The sequence below is a fragment of the Leguminivora glycinivorella genome, chromosome 16, assembly GCF_023078275.1.
Source record: "Leguminivora glycinivorella isolate SPB_JAAS2020 chromosome 16, LegGlyc_1.1, whole genome shotgun sequence".
Lineage (NCBI taxonomy): Eukaryota > Metazoa > Arthropoda > Insecta > Lepidoptera > Tortricidae > Leguminivora > Leguminivora glycinivorella.
Genome location: NC_062986.1, coordinates 13,303,135 through 13,322,435, shown reverse-complemented (window position 1 = coordinate 13,322,435; position 19,301 = coordinate 13,303,135). Strand labels below are relative to the sequence as shown.

The window sequence follows — 19,301 nt, the reverse complement described above, 5'->3', positions numbered from 1 at the left end:
TAGGTCATTTATAAATATTAGGAAAAGTATTGGGCCCAAAATGGAACCTTGCGGTACCCCTCTGTTTACCCTTACCAGCTTTGATTTAACCGGAGTATCAACTCTACAACCACCACTTATTTCAAAATTACTAATTTCTACATATTGGTACCTGTTTTTAAGATAGCTGGCTAAGAGATGATATGCATTTCCCCTAATTCCATAAAACTTAAGCTTTTCCAAAAGAATTACATGATCGACCGTATCAAATGCAGAGCTCAAATCTAGGAAAAGACCTACAACTCTTCTACCAACGTGTAATTTAGTAATCACGTCATCTATTAGGGCATCTACGGCATCGGATGTTCCCTTATTCTTCTGGAAACCGAATTGTCGCGGGTCTATTACATTACTATCCTGGAGGTGTCTCAAAAGTCGTGTTTTGATTAACTTTTCAAAAATCTTTGAGAGCACTGGCAAGAGTGCAATAGGCCGGTAGTTCTTTGGATCATCCTTTTTGCCTTTCTTGTAAACGGGGAGAACTTTAGCTACCTTTAGTTGGTCAGGAAAGACAGCGAGATCATAGCAATTATTAAAAAACATGCGAGTGGCTTAGCCAATATCTCTATGCAATTTTTAACTACTGAGATTGGCATTTCGTCATGCCCGCACGATTTTTTATTTTTCATGTGCTGTACTGTCTTTGTTATCTCCGATGGGGTAAACGGTTTCCAAGAGATATCATTGTAGTTCCCATTATTTTTATTATTTAAATACAGGCACCGAACTGCAGCATTCAAATCACCCGTACTCGGAGATTTCGCATGATCAAACTGCGATGAAAAAGCATCAACCACATCTTTAGGATTTGTTATAGTACTATTATTGATGTTTAGGGACAATTGTTTTTTACTGTTAAGGCTTAATTTATTTCTATACTTATTTACTACATCCCATATGCCTTTAGAACAGTGCTTGTTCTTAGAAATTTCAGATTGAACCGCGATCCTTTTAGAATACCTCAAAACCTTCCTATAAATGTTAATGTACTTGGCTCTATATTCCAGAATCGAATTATCGCAAGTAGCTTTATTAACATTAGTGAGTACTCTTTTCATTTTACTTGAAGTCTTTATTCCTCTGGTCACCCATTTAATGGAATGCGATTTGTCGAGCCTAATCCTAATTTTCTTTTTCCTAAATGATTGACGAAACTGTGTACTGAGAGTCTTAAGAAATACATTGATCCCCATTTGACGCCAGTTAATTTTCTTTATATTATGTCTAAAGTTTTGGAAGTTTTTTACGGTAAATTTCCTTTTTTCTGTCACTAACACTGAAATATCTCGCTTTTTACTTTTATTTGCATTTTCCACATTAAGGCTACAGAAAATCGCAGCATGTCCATCAGCTAACCCATTATGATCTATTTCAGTACCACTGATCAACTCTGCAGGAATATTTGTCAAGTAATTGTCAAGACAAGACTGAGAATCGTTCCGCTTGAACGTGACCCCGTCAAGAAGATGTCGAAAGTTGTAACATTTCAATAAATTCAAAAAGTCATTACGATGTCTAGTATCAGCCAAAATGTCAATGTTGAAATCGCCACAAATTATGGCCTTCTTATTGAAAAGGTACTCTAAAAGTCGTTCACAGTGTTTCATAAACAGTTCGAAGTTATTATCGTACGGACTTCTATAACAACAAAAAATATTAATATTAGTAGCAATATCTCTCACTCCACACAACTCAAAACCGTCGGACAAATATAATTTTTTACAAATTTCTATTTCATCAGTTTCTCTACCAACTTTACTCATGATAAGGGTGCCTCCCCTTTTTTAATAGGTCGTAAGTTGAAAGAGGCTAAACTATAATTGTTCAGGCTAAGAGAGGAGATTGAGTTTTTATTTAAGAAATGTTCGCTTAAGCATACAAATTGTACATCACTTTGTTGCTCTTCAAGGTAAAGTTCAAACTCAGTAATTTTATTTAATATTCCACACACATTCTGATGTAGCAGAGTTACGCTGGCTCTAGATATCTGATTAACAATTACATTGCTATTCGATCGAACATTGTCACTTAATTGATCTGATAAATTGCAATTTGTGAATTTTGTACTAGTATTACATTCATTACATTTGTTATGGACGAAAAAATGTCTCTGGGTTCGGTGATGCTACTGTAGCTTGCTTACTATTTTTACTACTTCTACTTTTACTACTTCCACTTTTCGAGTCAATATCCTCAGTTCCTTGTATAAGATTGTACTCCTGAGTTTTTGACAGGGACCAAAGGTTCCCCAAATTAACATGTTTTTCAATGGATTCAAAAATGCGTTCAATACCTCTTCGGTTAATTTGATCAGTTGTATGGCTATAAAGCGAGTAATAATTACGATCTAGCGACAAACACATGTTCGAATCCAAGATAATTGCATACTTATTGTCTAGATTGTCATGATACAGTTTATAATTAAAATCATCTATGCGAGTATTAAACAAACACACTTGGTTTGTGCACTTAAAAGTCGGTAAGCAAAGTATAATGTTCGTGTGTTGTACCTTTTTGAGCGTGGTTTTTATAAAGTTTACTAGTTTGGCGTAATCCTTGGTCGATTCAAAGTCCGTATTTCCTATAAATAGAATGGCAAAGTCTAATAGTGTGAAGTTTTGTAATTTGTTCTCAATGTTTTCCATCAGTTGGGTAATGCCGCCATTTGGGATCTTATAGTGGCAAAAATAAGCATTCTGTAGATGTCGCTTTGCAATTTCTAGAATACCATTTGTGGAACTACTGATAAGGCACACTTTTGGGCGGTGCATGTCAGAAGTCGAAGATAGATTTTCCGGAACTTCGTATACTTTCTTTCTGATATTTCCTTGAGTCCTCGAGGATTCCCAAATTTTTTAAGTTCCGTTGTTAGAGCCTCTATTTTATATTGCGCTTCAGTTAAAGTCGATTGGAGTAAGCTTATTTCCTCCGTGAGGGCGTATATCTTTTCTTCATACAGAAGCAGGGTGGCGTGATCTGGATTTGGAATATCTGGTTCGGGATTGGATTCGTTGAGAGTCTCGTCTTGCGTAGTCTGTGTGATATTGAGTTGTGGTACCATCCTGGCTATTTTGAGGCACTTCTTTGTAGAGTTTCTTATAGATTTATTACTGCCCGGTGCGGAGGTACATACTTTTAGAAGAGTGCTAATTTTTCTTTTGTATTTGTCTATTTTGCGTTTAAGTTCATAATTTTCTGATACTTGTATTGCAATTTCATTTTCAGCTATATCTAATTTTTCCTGGAGAATCACATTATTTTCTTTTGCTTTTTCAAGCTCGTCGTAAACTTGCATATTATGGATACTAGTACTCAAATCCGGGAGACTTCTGTTTGGATGGACATTTGAAGCTAGAGTTCTTGGATTCATCATATCTGTCGAGGATTCCGACTCTCTAAGCGTATCATCCTGCGAAAAAGATGACGAAAGGGACGATGAAATTGACGAGTCGCATGGACTTTGCAGGGACAATCCTATAGGTTGTTTATCAACTCCTTTTGGTGTACTGGTGTCAGTTTCTATTAATAATGACAACGACGTGTTAAGTTGACTTAGTATGGGCAATTCTGTTGACTGCTGCTCCTTTTCTTCTGGTAGGCTTATAATATTGTTCAATATTGTTGGTAATGGGGACCTGGTGTTTGGTGAGCCAGAAAAGTCAATGAGTTGTGTTTGATTTTCTGTTGGTGTACTTGTTATGTTCTCTATACTAGTCATGTTGTCATTTTTATCCTCCTGTAAATTAGTTGCAGGATTCTGTTCTTGTATGCAATCTGACTTGGCAGGGATAGTAATTTCTGTGCAGTCAGTGTTTTGCAAAGAACTTGTTTCAGATGCCTCATTTTCAAAGGTTTCTCTTGCTTTACTCAAAATGGCATTCCGTAGACCTCTTCGGGTCCTTACATTTAAGGTTGGTTTTACTTTTAAACTGCCTCGTGAGACGGCTAGTTTTTTCGAGCCCAGACTCGACGTGCTAGGGTGGTTATTTGTATCTGTAGTCGTAGTCCGTAAGTTAACAGGTCTTTTAAAGCATTGTTTGCACTTCCATGCCCTGCGGCTCACAACTGACATCAAATCATACAGCTTGTTGCTTATAGATGTGCACGTAATGTGAAAAGCTGATGTGCACTGCGAGCATATGAGAAAATGTTAGTGAGTGAAAAGCGGTAGTGAATGATCTAAAACAAGAATATTGGATAATTCAGCTTCGACCTACCGTGAAAAATGTTGCGTCTCGTTGTATGCTCTGCAGGTTAAGAAAGGCTACCCCTCAGGTGCCTCGGATGGGTGACTTACCTCAAGCGCGCATGGCGCATCATCAACGTGCTTTCACCTTTTGCGGGATCGACCTGTTTGGGCCTATGGAAGTCACCGTAGGCAGACGTCGAGAAAAACGCTACGGCGTTTTATTTACCTGTCTAACTGTTCGTGCGGTCCACATAGAAGTTGTCCACACACTTACTACGGACTCACTGATTATGGCACTTCAACGTATGGCGTCTCGACGTGGATGGCCGTCGCACATTTATTCCGATAACGGCACGAACCTACGCGGAGCAGACGTCGAACTGCGAAGATCCATCCAAGAGCTTGACAAAGAGTATCTAAGGGCCGCTGCTCTTAACAATCAAATTCGTTGGACCTTTATCCCCCCGCCAGTCCCCATTGGGGTGGGGCGTGGGAACGCTTGATTCGTACCGTAAAGCGATCTCTTCGTGTCATTTTAAAAGAACGAGCGCCTCGAGACGAGACTCTGAACACCCTGCTAGCGGAAGTGGAAGGGATAGTCAACGGTCGACCATTGACACACGTGTCGGTAGAACCGGGATCATCTGAATCGCTAACGCCCAACCATTTCCTTATTGGTTCTTCATCCAGATTGCCAGTTCATGGCGTATTTGACGATTCGGACTTAGCTTTAAGAAAGCAATGGCGAATAGCGCAGCGATTGGCCGACATGTACTGGAAACGCTGGATGAAGGAGTTCCTCCCACTTTTAATACCGAGAAAGAAGTGGCAACAGGAGCAGAAGTCACTGAGTGTCGGTGACCTTGTGCTCATCGTTGACCCTGATTCCCCTCGAAACGTTTGGCCACGGGGCCTCATAAAGAGTGTCCTGCCTGGAAAAGATGGTCGCATCAGAGTAGTCGATGTCAGCACCGCTACTGGTGTACTGCGCCGGTCGGTGGCACGCGTGGCTCCTGTACCATTAGTTGATTAGTGCTAGTCTGCGCACTAGGGTGGGGAGTGTTGATGACGGCCTCTTTACGTATTATATACTTTCTACCTTTATACTTTTTCTACCTTTTTTATGATATTTTTACATGTTATAGATCTGTTCTGTCACCTAATGTCTAATGAAATAAAACCATACTAGTGTTTGCAAGACTTCTTTTTATTATTAAAATACTTAATAGGAGTTCAACAGCCCACAAAACCATCAAACAGCATGCACTTTCGTCCAGAACAGTGACATTTGGTGCAGTGGAACTGCTGATGATGGCCAGAACCAAACTCCTCAAACCTGAACGGCACACTCATAGTAACTTTGGTATTTTTGTAAGAAAAGCATGCATTTAAGTTCAGAACAGTGACATTTATTTAGTTATGTTTGTTAAGCATATGTTTTGAAGTCAAAGTTTGTCAAGCTTAAGAATAAGAATAAGAATAAGAATAAGAAATTTATTTGCTAGAATACTTATAACTAAGGTACAGATGTTCGTGTAAGAAGACAAGTAAAAGTATTCAGTCATCGTCATGACGACATGCAAATGTTTCTTAAAACTAAGTATTAAATTTATTAATTATACAAAATATATAACTAATATTAAAAAATTATAAAATTAAAATCTACACATTCAACAACAATAATAATTAACTTCATTCCATTGTTATATAAATAAAAAAGTATGTCAACGACTAAATATAATTAAAAGAGTTAATCTGATTTATAAAAATTATAAAATAAAACAATATTCCATTCAGTCACTTCCGTTCATTCGTTCATGCTTCCTTCCCGTTCCACTACCATCCATCCCTCATTCATTCCACGATATTGGCGGTAGCCACACATACCTTTGAAGTTGGCTCCTTCTTCATTTTTATTATCCTCCATTTTGTAAAATTATCTTAAAAATAAAAATCAATTTTAACTTACAAATCGAGATTTTGTGAACCCAGAACAGGCTGATCATGCTACAAAAGACCGTCTTCAAGTGTTCGTCGAGACTACAGGGTAAGTCATTAATCTTTTTTACTTTATACGATACTTGGATCTTTGTAGATTTAAAAGATGAGAGTACCCGTTGATTACTAAAAAATAATTATATATGTAAAATAAATGAAATTAACTATGTTTTCCCTTGTTACAGGACGAGAAACCGGGTGAAATAGACAGCCAACATGTACCCCTGCCGGACCAGAAGATGCACGAGGGTGATTTTATTGCGCCATTCGCTTACTAAAGTCAGTATATTCTTGTACACTATAGAAACAGTGCTCCAAGAGAAAACTAGTCAAGTTCTTTTTAAATTGCGTACCATTCAAAAGTTTTATACTATTTGGCAAGGCATTATATAGAGTTATGCACATATTATATGCGTTCTTTTTGTAAATGGCTAAGTGGCATCGAGGTTGGTGTAAAAGATTTAGATATTGTGATCTCTGGCTGCAGAAAAATTCTGACCTCATTTTAAATAAATCTGGGCGGGTTTTTACAAGTATACATGCTTTTTTTATATACATGCATGGCAGTGGCAATATATTTGATCTCTTAAAGAGCGGCTGACAATGATCATCAAACCACGCATTCATGATTGCACGGACACAACTTTTTTGTAATATTAAGGCTCTGTCGACATCCACCGAATTACCCCACAGTAATAGCCCGTAATTGAGCACAGACGACACAACACCATGATATGCAGTGAGTGCTGCTTCCATGCTAACAGTATTTCTCAGTTTTCTTAATGCAAATACGAATCTGGCTAATCTACTGCAAACGTTATTGATATGTTCCTTCCAATTTAGATGCTCATCTATAATTAATCCTAAAAACTTTATATTTTCACATTTTGATATAGGTACACTATTATAATCTATATTTAATTGAATTGGCACACTGTTATACGAATGAAATTGAATATAGAATGTCTTAGTCATATTAATATCTAGATTATTGTTACATGTCCAATTTTTTATGTCAGCTAACGCATTGTTTACAGTATTTTCGTAGGAATCAGCGTCTTCACCCCTTACTAATAAAGTTGTGTCGTCCGCGAAAAGTAAACACTTATGTGAGATGGCTAGAGGAAGGTCATTAATGTATATTAAGAATAAAAGAGGCCCTAAGATGCTCCCCTGAGGGACACCTGATTTAACTTCACGAACTGTTGAACGGTAATTAATTTTTGTAAAGGTTTTCCCGACCTTTTCAATTTTTAGTATTTCTGTACATTGTTTTCTATGTGACAAATAGCTTTTTATCCAATTATTCGCCAATCCTCTAATACCATAATACTCAAGTTTGGCTAGTAGTATACTATGATCAACGCAGTCGAACGCTTTGCTTAAATCCAGAAATATTGACAATACAGGTAATTTGTTGTTTAGACTTTCAGTAACATATCTGACAAAATCAAAGCACGCCAGTTCAGTTGAAAGACCTTTTCTAAAACCGTATTGTTCTGGTCGCAATAACTTGTTTCTTTCGAGAAATCCCGTTAGCCTTTCACACATTGCTTTCTCAATTATTTTAGAAATAACTGGAACAATTGTTATGGGCCTATAATTATTGGGATCTTTGCGGTCACCTTTCTTGAATAAGGGCTTTACCACAGACAGTTTTAACTGTTCGGGAAAAACCGCTTGGTCTAATGATAGGTTGATTATATGGGCTATAGGGTGACATATCCATAGAGCGCTTAGCTTGAGAATGTATGTTGTAATGTCATCATATCCGGACGTCTTACAATTGTTAAGGGACATTATGATTTTGAAAGCTTCTTGGGCATCAGCTGGTCTTAAAAATATTGTAGAAGGAAAGTTATTTATATTATTTGTTACATTATACACATTGCCATTTGGATTAGATTTTGATAAAGTTATGTCAATAAAATAATCATTCATTAAATTACAAATATCTTCGGGCTTACTAAATGTCATATTATTATAATTTAAATAATCAATTTCATTATAACTGTTAATGCTTGCAAATTTTTTTGTGATAATGTCCCATGTAGCTTTAGACTGATTTTTACTACAAGATATATGGTTTGAATTGTAATTTTTTTGCGATTTGTAAATACATTTTCTTAAAATTTTATTGTAATGTATTAGTTGATTTTTATAAATTGATTTATTTGTCTTGGAAAATTTATATTTTAAATACAGTTTTCGTTTAGTGTGACATGACTTTCGTAGTCCTTTTGTTAACCATGCAGTTCTTCTGAAGAGATTATTCATCTTGACCTTTACGATTGGAAAGCATAAGTTATAAAATAAACACACTATGTCATAAAAAGAATTAAATGCTTCCGTTAGGTCAGTTGAAGACATAACATCGTAGAACGATAACGCAGATATACACTGTATGAACTTATCAATATTCTCTTTATTGAAATCTCTCTTGTATTCAAACCATGTTTGACATATATTTTTTTGCTTTACCCTAAAAGTGATAGTTTGAGCCATATCGTGATCAGATAAGCATAATTGATGTGTAGCTACCTTAACTTTCTCTATGTTACTAGCTATCTGGTCGATACATGTATTTATTCTAGTGGGCGAATTAATGTGCAATGTAAAATTATAATTATGGCATGTACTTTTTAAATCTTTTGCGTGAGGACTATCTTTTAACACATCTATATTCCAGTCTCCACAAATTACAATTTTCTTTTTCTTGTATTTGGAGGTTAGCTGAAATAATAATTTATTTAGCTTGTGAAAAAATATTCCGACATGGGATTTTGTTTGTACTGGAATTCTGTAAATTACTATGACTATTACATCCAAACCAATAATTTCTATACCGCAGGATTCAAAATATTAATAATCTGACACCAATTTTGGCTCAAACACATTCGCTTCGATTTCTTATAATATAATCGGATTCATGAGGAATTGAGGAAACTCCTCAAACCTTAACGTTATACGTATATTCATTTGTGTTTCCATCTAATAATTAAAGCATTAAAAGCAGTTTTAAAAAATACTTACACATTTCTACATAATCCAACATTCGCAAGTAGCTTTCACCAGAACCCGAAAGGCGACGGTTTTTTTTTTCTTAAAAATTATTAACCGTCGTCTCATATCTCAAGAAGGACGGTTATCAAGTCGTCTGTATGTTTTTTTTTTTATTTTTTATGTTTGTTCCTCGATATCTCCGTCGTTACTGGACCGATTTTGAAAATTTTTTTTTTGATTGAATGTATATGCATACAGATTGGTCCCATTTTTCTCAGAACCCAGTTCTGATGATGGGATCCTGGAGAAATCGAGGGAACTCCTCAAATCTGAAAGGCATACATATGGTGATTTTTGTGTTTTTAAAGGAACAGCATGCATTTAGGTACGGAACAGTGACATTTGGTGCAGTGGAACTGCTGATGATGGCCAGAACGGAACTCTTCAAATCTGAACGGCACGCTTATAGTGACTTTGGTATTTTTATACGAACAGCATGCACTTTCGTCCAGAACAGTGACATTTGGTGCAGTGGAATTTCTGATGATGGTCAGAACCGAACTCCTCAAATCTGAACGGCACGCTTATAGTGACTTTGGTATTTTTATAAGAACAGCATGCACTTTCATCCAGAACAGTGACATTTGGTGCAGTGGAACTGCTGATGATGGCCAGAACCAAACTCCTCAAATCTGAACGGCACGCTTATAGTGACTTTGCCATTTTTATAAGAACAGCATGCACTTTCGTCCAGAACAGTGACATTTGGTGCAGTGGAATTTCTGATGATGGTCAGAACCGAACTCCTCAAATCTGAACGGCACGCTTATAGTGACTGTGGTATTTTTATAAGAACAGCATGCACTTTCGTCCAGAACAGTGACATTTGGTGCAGTGGAACTGCTGATGATGGCCAGAACCAAACTCCTCAAACCTGAACGGCACACTCATAGTGACTTTGGTATTTTTGTAAGAAAAGCATGCATTTAAGTTCAGAACAGTGACATTTATTTAGTTATGTTTGTTAAGCGTAAGTTTTGAAGTCAAAGTTTGTCAAGCTTCGATTTCTTATAATATAATAGGATTCATGAGGAATTGAGGAAACTCCTCAAACCTTAAGACGATACGGTAGGGGTCAATTTTCCATACAAACGCTCTCGACTATTTCCTCCCTGGTTTTTGAAGATAGAGCAATGATTTTTTCAACACAGATTGTTATTATTTTTATCTGTGTCGGACCGTTTTGATTTTTTTTGATATTCTGCTTTTTAAAGATTCTAGAGCCAATCAAAAAATTCCAAAAACGGCCTTTTTCATTGTGGCGCAAAAAAAGGTGTGATACTCAAGATTGGTAACAATTAACCAAAAAAGCGAAACGGTCCGACATAGATTATTTCATTGTTATTCAGATTCTCAAATTTCGTTCCGATTGATTAAGTTTTGAAGGAGGAAAGAGTCGAGAGCGGAACCTCGATTTTAAAGATTTTTTTGAAATATCTTTTGACTGAGTTGTTCTTAATGGACAATTTTTTTTCGATAAATCTAGTTAATAACACTTGTATATTTAACTAAAATTCCCAAGTTGAAAAGGGGGCTCCTTTCCATTTTAGCATTTTCGCTACCGTATCCTCTTAACGTTATACGTATATTCATTTGTGTTGCCATCTAATAATTAAAGCATTAAAAGCAGTTTAAAAAAATACTTACACATTTCTACATAATCCAACATTCGCAAGTAGCTTTCACCAGAACCCGAAAGGCGACGGTTTTTTTTTCTTAAAAATTATTTAATATAACTATGTAGATAAATTTGTACAGTTTACGTTCTCTGTTTGTCTGTTAATTTTTGACGTTGACAAGTCATTATTGTCCGGATTACCGTAAATTAAATATAAGATCATACCATCCCATACATTAAAATGCGACTGCCTAAGAACGCCCATACTCTACACCACACATAGATGGCGCCACAAAAAAATGTCTTGTAGCTTTCGATTATACTTGTAGATGGCGTTAAGTGTCACTTTTGACATATACATAAGGCTCAAAAGTGACACTTAACGCCAATCTACAAATAATCGATGGCAACATGTCCTTTTTTGTGGCGCCATTTATGTGCGGTGTAGTGTATGCGCGTTCTTAGGGTCCCCCCACATCTAGCGTCTCGCGAGCGTCGCGTCGGGCCAACTGTATGGGCAAAGCCTGACGCCGCGTCGACGTCGCGTCGACGCGACGTCTTTTTCCATACAGTTGGCCCGACGCGACGCTCGCGAGACGCTAGATGTGGGGGGACCCTTAGGCGGTCGCATTTTAATGTATGGGATGGCATGATCTTCTTATATTTAATCTATGGGATTACTTAAATTGAGTGCCGGTTAGCAATAACCCTGAAGAGAGCGCCTAACACATTTAAGAAGTAGGTAATATTTATTATATAATCTTACAATATTTATGCTGTATATTTAAGCTGCATTATTGTGGAACGCAGTTTTGATATCCGTTTAGATTATGGCTGTGAACGTGTTAAGATAACAAAGCAAATGCCCAATAAAGTTTCAACTCTGGACGCAAGTCCGTCCACCATCTTCGCTGAAACGGCGACGTGACTTGAACTCAGTGCTCGACTTTTATTACCCTACCAAATCGAAAAGGACGTATGTAGTAGACAACGCGGTGTCGGTTACAACCTTTTGTAAATGGCTAGGTGAATCTTATGAAATATACGGGAGAACAAATTTAATTTGGTGTAAATGCGACGTTATGAAGATCTATTCAAAGTGAGTGCATTTTCAAGATCTTATTGCTATGATAATGTTTGGCAAGTTGGAGGCTGAGTTTTGATTTTAAAGTTTGTTGAATTACGATTTTGTTTTACGCTATGACATGGGGTTCTTCAAGAAACAGGTATTTAGGGTTCTCAAAGGTCGGCAACGTCTGACTCCCCTCATGTTGCTTATGTCGTGCGATGACTGCTTCCCATCAGGCGGCTCGTCTGCTCGTTTGTTGCCTATTTCATTAAAAAAAACGGTTTTGACGACCGCTTACGTAGCTTGGCTTCATGTACCCCATACTTACACAATACACATATTGCGAGCGAATGGATACAGAGTAGGGTGCGTAAACAAGAGGCTGATCTATCACGCTCCATAACGTATCGTTGTGTCTCTGTCTCTCTATATCGCTCTTTCTTATTGTTGCAATAAAATCTCGGTTGTACCGTGCGCCATGATGACGAACCGCTTTGTAATTCATAAAATTGCATAAAAGGTGGCTAAGTACAAGTGTAAGGCACTTTAAAAAGAGTTAGGTATAATTATTTTTAAAATCGGGACTTAATCGCGTATGACTACATATTAAACAGACCTCCAACGTTTCAGGGACGGGACGGCGTTGTCCCCGTGGTCTCCGAGAATACTCATACGCGATTAAGTCCCGATTTTAAAAATAAAAATGTGTAATTAACCGTGAAAGTTTAAATAATAGTTAGGTACTTTTAAGAGATCAGACTCCAAAAGAAATTTGCTCGGTGGGAAATGAATCCGCAAAACTATCTTCTCAATTAACAGCAGCTTCTAAAATAAGCTAACTTTAACTTGAAAGACAATCTTGAGTAGTCTCGACGCCGGTCTTTAAGACATCTTGTTTAAACTGTAAATTGGTTCTGAATAAAACTAACTAGACTTCTAACAACGTAAGATAATTCAATTAGTTTTAGCGCCACTTTTGAAGGAAATACAATTGGAAAATATATATGTACTAAAGAAAGGTCTGGAGCACCTCAAAGCAGCGAGCGTGTACGAGGAATGTTATGATAGTGAGAGAAGCGATAGGATCGCAGCAAGTAGAAATCCATCATCTCTGCCTACCCCTTAGGGAAACACTCGTCACTGTGTTCCTGCATATACGTAAAGTTCAATAAGTCTTTTGATAGAATATTTTTGATCATTTGACAGTGACTTCCACATTTAGTGATGATCTAGTGACTTTAGGTAGCTCGATAGCAGGTAGTGCTTTTTGCAAAAGATATCTCGTTTTAAGTTGAAAAGAAAAAAAACCGGCCAAGAGCATGTCGGGCCACGCTCAGTGTAGGGTTCCGTAGTTTTCCGTATTTTTCTCAAAAACTACTGAACGTATCAAGTTCAAAATAATTTTCCTAGAAAGTTTTTATAAAGATCTACTATTGTGATTTTTTTCATATTTTTTGAACATAGGGTTCAAAAGTTAGAGGGGGGGGACGCACTTTTTTTTCCTTTAGAAGCGATTATTTCCGAAAATATTGATATTATTAAAAAACGATCTTAGTAAACCCGTCTTCATTTTTAAATACCTATCCAACAATATATCACACGTTGGGGTTGGAATGAAAAAAAATATCCGCCACCACTTTACATGTAGGGGGGGTACCCTAATAAAACATTTTTTTCCATTTTTTATTTTGGCACTTTGTTGGCGTGATTGATATACATATTGGTACCAAATTTCAGCTTTCTAGTGCTTACAGTTACTGAGATTATCCGCGGACGGACGGACGGACGGACGGACGGACGGACGGACAGACAGACATGGCGATTATAAGGGTTCCTAGTTGACTACGGAACCCTAAAAAACAGCACGTGTGGAATTTAGAGTGCTTACCTTAACTTAGTTCCTACCTATTTAAAAAAAAACCAAACACACTAGTAAATTAGTTAAACATATGTTTATCACTCTCTCTCTAGTGTCTATGTGTACTCATTGGCCGGAACTTTGTCAGGTTCTGCCGTACCGTAACAATTGGATTATCTTTAATTAAGAGTTGTTTTGTTCAGTGCTCCGGAACTTTTATAATTTGTAAAGTTGTAGGCATTTTCATTTTCCTTATTTTTAAGGTCATTATCTGGTTGTCTCTGTTTCTTTTTATTGCAAGTTCTCTTTGGTAATTTTGTCATTCGAATGATTAATAAAGAACGGTATGACTATTTTAATTAAGATGCTGTGGCCCTAGTGACAAAGAGTACAAGTTATAAACGGAAAATGGGTCTATATTAATTCGCATAACTGAATACTCCTAATATGAATTGGTATACCGTTTATTACGCATAACGTTTAATACGCATATCATTATTTCGCATAACATATTTCGTATAATGTTAATGCGCATAATGTAAATTGTTATAACGATGAATTGGTATAAGTATAATAAGCATAACTTTGTTTCGTAGAATGTTTAAATGGCATACAAGAAAATTATATTTTCACCACACTAACGGGTAACGGCTTACTTTTCTGTTCGAAAACAGATAGCAAAATTGCATTTTATCCACAAGAGTGCAAAGTAATTTCATACAAATTTTAACTTGATGTCTTAAGCTATTTAAGAGTTAAAAGAGAGTTAAGAATTCTAAGAATTTTACCTATAAATGATGATTTTGAATCATAAATATTGAAGAAATCGATGGCTTTGATTTAGTTTGATGTTTTATAGTCAGTATTTTGTTCGTGTTGGGGTGGTGAAAAATTTTGTGTTTCAAACTCGGTGGCAATGTTTAACGTGCCGTACGAAGGTTAATGTGCCTTGAAACCCTCGCAACGCTCAAGATTCCACTTTTTGAACCACTCGCTACGGGGTGTGTAATGTTTGGTATAACTTTTTTTGGTATAGTAACATTTGATATAACAACATTTGGTATAAGTATATTTAAAGGATATAATCACTCATATGACATAATTAACATTTGGTATAACTACAAAATATCTACTTTTATTTTGTATAACCATTATTTCGTATAACACTTATTTATAATAACCGTTATATGGTATAACTATCTATTGACATACGATTAGTATGATATAACAAGCAAACAGTATAAACATACACACATACATACATTTCATTAGTGAGGTACAGCGGGGCAAATCTAGACTAAAAGGCAATTGTAACTAATCCATTTTTTCCATTCTTACACTATTTCCATTATTCCATTATTACATGTATCCACTGAACACGCCTACTACATAACTGGTGGACACTCTATTTTCTGAAAAACTCTTATGAAAAACGAAAAAACTTAATAAGTAATGTATAAATAAAATAAAGACTCCTTAACTCAAATAATCTTTTTAATTTAAGATTAGCAGTTGAGTTCATAAATGCATGTAGGTATGTTTCTTAAAAATAAACAGTTTTTATTTTAATAATGCAAACATTGTAAAACATGGAAGAAATTGACCAGTTACATTTGCCCCCCACTCGAGATTTGCCCCGATGTACCTTACTTACCCCTATTTTTTTCATGCTTAATAAGTGAGACAGTATAAAATTAAACACTCAAAATCGAGCGCTCGAAATTGGAAAATCAGCCCCTGATTGATCCAATCGCTTGCTCCATACAGTTAGTAAGTATGGCAATTCATTTTAGGATAATTAAAGTTATACGCAATAATAGTATGCAAATTTCAATTATGCAGATTCATTGTTATGCGAAATAAGAATTATGCATTTTAAATATTATGCTTATTCAATGTTATGAACAATAATGTTATGCCAAATCTGTTATGCGAATTCAAATTATGCGAATTAATGATAAGCGAAATAGAGGGCACCCACGGAAAATATTTAAATATCATACACGAAAGAAAAAGCGAACAAGTCCACTGGTGGCCGAGCCGGGAATTTAAATATACACTTTTACTCCTAAACTGCACATGACTTATACGAGTAGTACCTAAATTCTTTTCATAAATAGGCAACAGGAATATTTTAGTATTAAACATAAGTAGTAAGTAAATGTTTTCATTTCACCACAAATATAACAGTTATAAAAGTAACTGATTTAAAAATAAAGGTAGCAACAGGCGGTCTTATCGCTGTAAACGATCTCCTCCAGACAATCTTAAACATAAATAAAGATTTGAGTATTGAGATAACCTTGAAAAAAAAAATTAATACCTACTCAAACGCTTTAATGAGACAAAGAATCCATAGGCTTACGCGCTATTAAACGAAAGCTTCTAATTTAAACAAATACGTTGAAAATTCCGACTCGCAAATTGTGTCGGCTCTTTCATAAATATATGTAGAATAATTTGTCGGGATGTAATTAAGATTTATTCCTCGCCCTAAACAAAACGTGCCGAGCCCCGCGGAATCAACGCGATGCGTGACGGTACGGAAACTTTGTTTTATGTCGTAAACGTGTGGGAATAAAGGAGATTTAAAGATGTTACAGTTTGGACAATATTATTGTGTTTGGATATTTGAATAAGTAGATTGCAACTAGGCTAGGGATCGAGGTCGACAGCTGATGCTGAAATCGGTTCAAGTCTGGCATCTGTCACTTTTTCTTTAGTATGTGACATTTGTTTTCTGAGTGTGATTTTTTCAGTGTTGTAATTAGCTCGCGAATGTTGCAGTTTAAGGAACTATACAAACAGTCAAGAATTTGGGCAACACAAGAAGCCAATTTATGCTTGCCAAACGTGGTAACTGGTAATCGATTATTGAAATCGCAAAAATGATTACCGAAAATACAAAACTAGTATGGAAGACACCTTAGTGGTGGATATAGTTAACGAGGTGAGTATAACTGGTGTGGAAAAGGAAACACTTGAGTTACTCAGCCTCTTCGATAGTCTCAGACAAAGCGAGGAAGACACAGTTGAACAGGATGGTGGCCAAGTACTGGTCGAAGTACTGGTTGGTGGAGAGGTAGACGCACGCGCGCCGCAGCGGTGACCATGGGGACCACCAGAACAGATAGATATTGGTGGATATAGATAACGAGAATGCTAATGTGGAAGTATCATAAGAGGTAGGCGCACGCCCGCCGCAGGGGTGACCAGGGGGACCACAAGAACAGGCCCCGTAGCAGAATGGCATTTCTCCGACGCCAAACGAAAGCAATACGCCGCTGGCTCTGTCGCGCCAATACGCAAGCGCGATAGAGATAGATATCTACTAGCGCTTCGTTTCGTGAGCGTTTCGTGAGCGATTGTGCCATTCGGCTAGCCACCCAGATATTGATGGATGTAGATAACAAGAATGCTAATGTGGATGTATCATAAGCGGTTGACTTATTCAGCCTCTTCGATAGTCTCAGACATGGCGAGGAAGACACAGTTGAGCAGGATGGTGGCCATGACGATGTAGTCGAAGTACTGGTTGGTGGTGAGGTAGACGCACGCCCGCCGCAGGGGTGACCAGCGGGACCACAAGAACAGATATTGGTGGATATAGATAACGAGAATGCTAATGTGGAAGTATCATAAGCAGTTGACTTACTCAGCCTCTTCGATAGTCTCAGACATGGCGAGGAAGACACAGTTGAGCAGGATGGTGGCCATGACGATGTAGTCGAAGTACTGGTTGGTGGAGAGGTAGACGCACGCCCGCCGCAGGGGTGACCAGCGGGACCACAAGAACAGATATTGGTGGATATAGATAACGAGAATGCTAATGTGGAAGTATCATAAGCAGTTGACTTACTCAGCCTCTTCGATAGTCTCAGACATGGCGAGGAAGACACAGTTGAGCAGGATGGTGGCCATGACGATGTAGTCGAAGTACGGGTTGGTGGAGAGGTAGACGCACGCCCGCCGCAGGGGTGACCACGGGGACCACCAGAATAGCTAGCGGTTGATATAGTTATAGATAACGAGGAGAGTATAACTGGTGTGGAAAAGGAAACAATTGACTTACTCAGCCTCTTCGATAGTGTCAGACATGGCGAGGAAGACACAGTTGAGCAGGATGGTGGCCATGACGATGTAGTCGAAGCACTGGTTGGTGGAGAGGTAGACGCACGCCCGCCGCAGCGGTGACCAGGGGGACCAGAAGAACAGATATTGGTGGATATAGATAACGAGAATGCTAATGTGGAAGTATCATAAGCAGTTGACTTACTCAGCCTCTTCGATAGTCTCAGACATGGCGAGGAAGACACAGTTGAGCAGGATGGTGGCCATGACGATGTAGTCGAAGTACTGGTTGGTGGAGAGGTAGACGCACGCCCGCCGCAGCGGTGACCACGGGGACCACCAGAACAGTGAGCGGGTGGCGGTGAAGCGGTGGATGTAGTTCTTGCGGAAACGCTTTGAGACCACGCAGAATGTCTGGAACAATTGAAAAGAAGGTTAATATACATATATGCACCGGCTACGGCAAAGCCGTCGGTCGCAGGTTCGAGTCCTGTCGGAGGTGTGATTTTTTTCAATTTTTCCTTTAATTTAAAAATGAGTACATAAAATGGTTAGTGCTGCGGATTAGGTATGATGGATTTTACCATGATGGTAAGCAGTCATCAGTTCAATTATGTTCGACTCTTAATGACATTAATGTGTTTTTGAAAGGTAATATTATGGTGTTTTTGGGATGATTCTACTCTGAATTAACAGCACTTTCCATCCCGCTTTGAAACAATCTCCCAAAATATCCGTTCCACTATGTCACGTGTAAGTACCTAAGTACATAAATTACTATGCATTACATAAAGGTAAACAGAAGCAGGGTCTCGTTTTACTTAATATTGGTTTTAACTCGATTCACCATTATCTAACATGACAAATTCATCGGCATGACAAAAAGTGATGAAAAAATGTGATTAATTATGCCGGTCACTAAATTCACACTGGGGCGATTCTCAGAGATGACGTTCGGTGCCTGATTTCGGTGCTGATTTTTATTTTCTACTTTTTTGATAAGTCAGTCTATTTACTAAAATCTAGCCTAAATATAAAAAATATTGGTGGTGGAGGCCTCCATTAGAACCTTATAGTTTGTAAGAAATCTGACATTTTAAAATCACCGAAATTATGTATGGGCACTGTAATCCATTGGCACCACCGAATTCAATTTTTTACACATTATTCCACATTTTCATCTTTATGTATAACTTATTATTCAATTTATTGATATTTTTCATTTTAATTCGATGACAGGTGATGTACAAAGGCTCATAATCGCGCAATTTTACTAATTTTGACATGTTAATATACTAGTCATTATCGAGTAGTGAATTTTGTACCCATAGTATGGCTTAATTTGCTTACAAACATAGTTTTATGATTTTACAAAGTATATCCTACTATTTAAGTA

At 37.3% G+C, this 19,301-nt stretch overlaps 1 protein-coding gene across 1 annotated transcript in view; it reads right to left on the bottom strand.

Annotated features, from left to right (window-relative positions):
• Positions 1 to 18,024: 18,024 nt before the first annotated feature.
• The window catches only part of LOC125234757 (sodium channel protein 60E-like), a 209,559-nt gene continuing 208,282 nt past the window's right edge, over positions 18,025 to 19,301 (bottom strand). The window contains exon 4 of the mRNA XM_048141143.1: positions 18,025 to 18,319. Within this exon, the coding sequence (XP_047997100.1) occupies positions 18,107 to 18,319 (213 nt within the window). The 3' untranslated portion in view covers positions 18,025 to 18,106. The remainder of the gene's footprint in view (positions 18,320 to 19,301) is intronic.